The sequence below is a fragment of the Rousettus aegyptiacus genome, unplaced genomic scaffold, assembly GCF_014176215.1.
Source record: "Rousettus aegyptiacus isolate mRouAeg1 unplaced genomic scaffold, mRouAeg1.p scaffold_m13_p_8, whole genome shotgun sequence".
NCBI lineage: Eukaryota > Metazoa > Chordata > Mammalia > Chiroptera > Pteropodidae > Rousettus > Rousettus aegyptiacus.
The window spans coordinates 18,063,935-18,069,934 of NW_023416311.1; the positions used below are offsets into that span (position 1 = coordinate 18,063,935).

The following is a 6,000-nucleotide window of genomic DNA, read 5'->3' on the forward strand; positions in this document are numbered from 1 at the left end:
TACTCTGCTACCTCCTTGAGTCCTTCTTCTGGGTTGGGTACTCTGCTAAGTGCCTGAAAAACACAATTTCCTTGCATTCTCAAATCCATTCCAGGAGATGGGTGTGCTCTTCATCTCCTGTTTGCAGATAATGGAAATCAAGATGCAGGGTAAACAATAACTTGTCCCAGATCACAGTGCAGTTTGTGGACAGGACGTGGACATAGATCTTGGGGACTCTGAGGCTGTTTCACCCTCTATTGCTGCATAATAAACCACCCCCAAATGCAGTGCTGTGAAACAACCAATTTGTTTTGTACCCAGATTCTGTGGGTTGGAAGTTGGAAGTGGCAAGTCTCTGCTCCACAACATCTCAGGCCTCATCTGGGAGACTCAGTTGCTGGAGGTGACTTGACAGCTGGGGCTGGAACCATCTGCAGGCTCGCTTCACTCACATGTCTGGAGGCTGAGGACAGCTTTCAGCTGGTACTCCAGCTGGGCTGAAGGTCAAAATGCCAAGTGGCCTTTCCGTGCCGGCTCTCCACATGTGCTGTCTTGGACTTCTGCATAGTGGGGCGGCTGAGTTCTAAGAACCTCAAGGATAAAAGTGGAGATGTATGGCATTTTCTAACAGCACCACCTCCGCCGTACTCTGTCAATCAAGGCAGCCGTATAGGTCCTCTGTGTTTAAAAGGAAAGAATGCAGTCCCGTGCCCCCATTCACAGGGTGTCAAGGCCACACCCTAAGGAGAGCATGTGGATGGGAACTCTTGCTATGACCATCTTTGGTAAATGTAATCTGAGGCAAAAGCCAACTGCATCTGTGGTTCTCAAACTTCACTGCACATTAGAGTCACTTTTTTTTTCAAGACCCAGTGCCCAAGCTCTACTCCAGACCAATGAAATCAGCATCTCTGGGAGTGAGAGCAAGGCATCAGTATTTTAACTCCCCGGTGATTACAGTGAAGCCTTCTCGCATGTTTTCAAAGCACCTGGGAGAGTATCTGGCTCGTGAAGAACTAGTGTCTCTCCAAGTGTGAACACCTGTGATTCTTCATGCACAAGGTCATACTAGGTAGTGCACAGTTGGACGTAAAACGTTGTAGTTATGTGTTTTTTTTTACAGCCATCTTCTAAGTAGGACAAGTGATTGTTGGCTTCCACTTTTGGTGGTTATGTAGTTTCCTTTTTAAATACATTTGAGTAAAAGAAGTAAGGAGGTAGAGGTCATTTAAAAAATACCGAGTAAATGGTATAGCTCGAATGCACAGAAGGCGATCACAAAAGTGCTGTGTGAAAGATGAGCCTGGGAACACCTGAGGCAGATCACCAATAATGGTAGCTGTATTACTATGAATAGTATTACCTTTAAGGATTCCTAGTTGAAAGTTAACTTTGGGTCATTCTGAAAAGTTAAAAATACACATCTGAGAACCGTTTTTGAAAAAGAAGTGGGCAGAAAAGGACCAGCATGTTTGTGAAGCAAGTAGCCCTTGGTAAGTTTCCTGGTTCACCACAAGGAGCTGTGAATCCTTTGAATTAATTATAGGAACCTGACAGGGAGATTTCCATAATGCCCTGAGGGGCAGAGAGGTCGGTCATTTCTCTAGCTCTCAGGAAGAACCCAAGAAATTGGGGGAACAGGTATTACATGTAAACAGGAAATGAAAAAGAAAGGGTGTAGAAAAAGGGAGTGGACAAGATGGGGGAGGCTCTGGAGAGTCCCTGGTCCTCATGCGAGTGTAAGCCAGTCCTTGAGCCCTGACCCCCATCCCCGGGCCTTAAGAGAGTGAAACTCTGACCCCTAGGATCCTTTTAGATCAAATGTTCTGTAATTCCAAGAATCATCTGGTTCCAGGTACATCTACTTAAAAGCCTCCTGGGCATAGACTGTGCCCAGAAAAGACAAGGCCAGGAAAGGCCAATCAGAGGTCAGGACTGAGGGGTAGTGTATAGGGCTTTCATGCAAGTGTCTGAGGACCCAGTACTCAGGGAGTGGCCATGGTCAGTGAGGGACACAGCACTTCCCAGACTGTTTTCTTTGAAGTAGACAGGTGAGGAAACTAAGGGTCAGAAGGAGTCACTGACCAGATATGAACTAATGCTAGGATTCCTCATTGTCAGTATATATGGTTCTTCTTAGACATGTAGTGAAAAGGGAAAAGCCCAGGATTAGAAAATCAGACAGGGCTGAGTTCAAAATCCCAGCTCCTGCAAGTTTTGGCTGTGTGTGAGTAAGTTACTTCTCTCAACCTTGGTTTTCTGGTCTATAAAATGGGATCAATAGTAGTATGCCTTTTGGGTTACTGTAAGGATTAAATGAAACAATGCTTAAAAAATGCCCAATACATGGAAGCCGTTGCTGATGTTTTTGAAGCTGACGGACCAGATCTGTGCTGGGCTAGAGCTCACTGTCCTGTGCTGCTCCTGCCATTTCCCTCCTGAGTTCATGAGCTGACAAGCAGTCTTAAGATTTGGTTTCAATGATACCAGGGTCCAAATTGTCCCTCCGTGCAGTGCACAGAGGCCTTTAACCAAGCCCTGGTAATATCGTAGGCATCCAATCAACATTAATTGAATGAATGAAGTTGTTGTGGAAAGAGGGCTTCAGAGGGAATCTGAAGGAGCTATAAGCCAAATGACTGAGATTCTGGACACAGGCTTGCTATGTGTGCAATCTAGAGAAGGCGAGGTGGGGGCAAGCAGTCAGGTGGTAGAGGGCAGGTCAGGGAAGATTTGAAGCAGAGGATCTTGAGTTGAACCCTGAGGGATGGGTGGGATTAAAGGCATCTCGGACAGAAAGAGCTGGAAGCTTATTCCGGGTGGGTAGGAGAATCAGGTCTCAGTCCACATGAACATGTTGCTCTGAGAAAGAATCAGGCGACTCCAAGGTAGCAAGATTGCTGTCCCAGTGGTATTTAAGCAAGCAAGGGTGACTCCAGGAGTGAGTGACTCCAGTAGGAGTTGGGCTGATGCCTTTTAATGTCCTTCCCAGTCAGAGATCCTGGACTGGGAAGGCCCTGGCTGGACTCAGGAGAGGCCGATGGACAGAGGTTCCAAAGGTTTAAGCCAGTCTTAGTCGACTGTACATCTGTTAACTGGTCTAACAGGTGCCTCATTCATCTGCCCATATTCTTGGATCTCTACAAACCATTGGCTCCAAGTTCTACAGCCTCCGGCTTACGTGAAATGGATAGGAGAGGAAAAAGGCTCTGCCCAGGGCCACACCTAGGGGTTTTCTCTCCCTACTTATGTTGAATCTGTGGAAAATGTTTTTTGCTAGTTTTATCCACTATTCTCTTTCCTGTTTCCTTTCATAATACAGTCCTGCCCTTCCCGAGTTTGGCTAACAGGCGGCTAAGCAGCTAAATACTACATTTTCTGAACCTCCCTTGCAGTTGAATATGGCCATGTAATTAAATTCTGAACAGAATTAATGTGTTCTACTTTAGTTTCTGGCTTTTAAAATGAATTTGTAGGAGGACTCCCCTGGTCCTTTCCCACTCTCTTTTCACAGGCTGAGATACAGACATGATGGCAGGTAATGAAGCAGCTACCTTGGACTTCAAAGTGGAAGCCATGTTCTCAGGGTGGCAGAACCATGAGCTAAAAGCAGCTGGAGTCCCTGACTCAGTGGAGTTGCCACTTTAGTCCAGGAGGACTTGCCTTTGGAGCTATTATGTGATAGACAGATAACTTTCTATCCTGTTTTAGTCTTCATTACAGCTGCCCAAACTTGTCTCTCAATCATATCCTCTTGGCTCCAATCACACCTCTTATTTGCTGCCATGATCTTCTCAAACATAGGTTCTGAGACCGATAATACCAGGTAAGGATCTTTCTCCCCAAGCTGACCTCCCAGAACCCTGTCCTGGCAGCCCCCTGGGCAAAGGGACTTACCTCACACTCCAGGATGGTAAGGATCCTTGAATTTGAGCCCTGAGAAACTTGGCGTAAGTCCCTTCATTTTTTAAGTCTTGGTTTTCTTCGTTTTGCAGATGACACCAATAAACAACATTCATTCCAAAAGGTAGTATTGTATGAATACAATATAATTAACGAGATTGTTATTCTGAAAATATGGAGGATTTGGGGAGGGGGCTTGTTTCATGGGCAGCATTAAAAAGAAGCAGATTCCCTTGTACCTCATAAGAGACCATAAAAACCTATGCATACCAAAACACACACACACACACACACACTCACCTCCACATGCCCCTACAAAATCAGAAATACTGCCTCTCAGATACAGAACCAAATACAAACACTTAACAAAAATGCTCATCGCTTCATGCACATGCAGACGCATGCAGAACTGTATGCAAATAAAAACACGCAAAGAGAGGACAAAAACAAGCTACAGCTGCTGTACTTTGTTTATTGTCGCTGTCACCCTTGGGGGTTCCGGGTTCTTTTGGAGGGTACCTTTGTGATTGCATTTCTACTTCACTCCTCTTACTCCCTATCCTGGTCTTTTTCTGGGGCTGAGGCTGCTTCCTCCATGGCCTGTCAGAGCCTCAGTTAGGTGGGGTAAATCTTGGGGTTGGGGTGGGAGCAAGCAGGCCTGGATCCTGCCCCCAGGTACTGATTCCTCCGTGGTCCTGCCTCCATTCCTGTGTGGTGTCCATGCTCTGGCCTCATCTGGGAAGGAAAGGAGGTGGTGAGAGGGACAGAGGCCTAGGTTCTAATTCTGCCTCTCCTACTCACTTGTTCTGTGACTCTAGAGAAAGACTCTGCCCTCTCTGGGCCTCAGTTTCCTTCTTCGTAAACCAAGTTTTCCGCCAATAAGAAAGGGTCTACATTTCCTCCTTAGCTCTGGTCACTAGGAAACTCAGAGTCAAATGTATTCGATGTTGAGAAGACAGTTCTTCGATCCCTCCTCCCAACCCAACCACACACATTCAGCCCTGTCCTTTGGAGGCAGAGAAACAGCCACTGGTGGTCGGAGCACCTGACTCCTTACCTACAGCTCTGTGTCAGGGCCGTGCCCTTTGCTTTTTCCGCTCTGTATTCTGGATCTTAGTCACCAGTTTCCTCTCGTGCCCACCTGGGCTGGGGCGGTTGGTGTTGGCAGCAGCTTCTCTCTTGGTGCGACCTTTCCGGCCTCCCACTCCTGGGAACAGAGGCAAGGGCCTGAGGTGAGGTGGCTGGAGGCGTGATCAGAAGCCTCGAAGGAGAGGCAGGGAAGGGGAGCGCGGTGGTGGAAGGAAGCAGCTTGGCTGGAGTAGAGAAGTTATGGGGTTGTCACCACATAGCTTTGGGGCAGTCATAGTCCCTATTTTCCTGTCTGAGGAATGAGGGCCTTGAGGTGATCTGTCCTTGCTCCAATTTTCTAGGCATGTGTGAGGCTCCAGGGCTGAGTTGGGCAGTGCCCGATGGATGAGGGGTCAAGGGAAGAGGATGGAAAAGGGTGAGGGGTGGGGAGAAGTCCCAGGAGAGGGGTCCTGATTTGGGGGTGTGGTTCAGGCTGTTTGTCAGGGGTGGGGGTCAAAATTGGAAGAATCAAGAAAGTGGCAGGGCCAGGCCTTACCCAGGTAAGAATGAGCCAGGCTGTAGAGGTCGTACTCATCCAGGCTGGGCTCTTCGTCCTCTGGGCCTGGGCACTGCTGGAATGGGCTGGCTGCTCTGGGCAGGGTAGCCATCATGTCCGGCTTACTCTCACTGTCTTTTTCTCTCCTTTCAAAGCTGTGTTTGTTCTAGGTTTCCTGACACTGGATCCAACTTATAAGGCCAGGGCTCCTCCTCAACCTGCAGTCTGGCTTCAGCCCCTTAGGCCCCGTCTGATGCAATCTGGCTGTTTCCCAGAACCCAGCCCAGTAAACACCAGTCGTGGGAGGGGAAAAGAGTTAGTCTTGTGAGTCCCAGGCTCCTTACCTCCTCCCTGTCTCTGGGGCTCGCCCAGCTGGGTATTTTCCACAGAGGAGATCCCCGCCCCTCAAGGAGGAGGCTGAGGAGAGAGACAAGGTCTGCACATAAACAGGCCTTGGGATCTCAGCCAGCAGGTTCCTGAGGGCCTCACCT

General features: G+C 48.2%; 1 protein-coding gene across 1 annotated transcript; it reads right to left on the reverse strand.

Moving 5' to 3' along the window:
• Positions 1-4,387: 4,387 nt before the first annotated feature.
• Positions 4,388-5,798, reverse strand: NUPR1 (nuclear protein 1, transcriptional regulator). The gene is made up of 3 exons (XM_016154997.2): positions 5,510-5,798; positions 4,943-5,092; positions 4,388-4,620 (listed from the first exon to the last, which is right to left on the reverse strand). Exons 1-2 carry the CDS (start codon positions 5,622-5,624, stop codon positions 4,956-4,958), a joined length of 252 nt encoding a protein of 83 aa, XP_016010483.2. The 5' UTR covers positions 5,625-5,798; the 3' UTR covers positions 4,388-4,620; positions 4,943-4,955.
• Positions 5,799-6,000: the final 202 nt, after the last annotated feature.

Excerpts from the sequence above, each read along its gene's own strand:
- NUPR1 (XM_016154997.2), bottom strand. The coding sequence starts at position 5,624 with ATGATGGCTACCCTGCCCAGAGCAGCCAGCCCATTCCAGCAGTGCCCA. Across the intron at positions 5,093-5,509 it reads CCTGGCTCATTCTTACCTGG|GAGTGGGAGGCCGGAAAGGT; the intron begins GTAAGGCCTGGC and ends CTCTGTTCCCAG.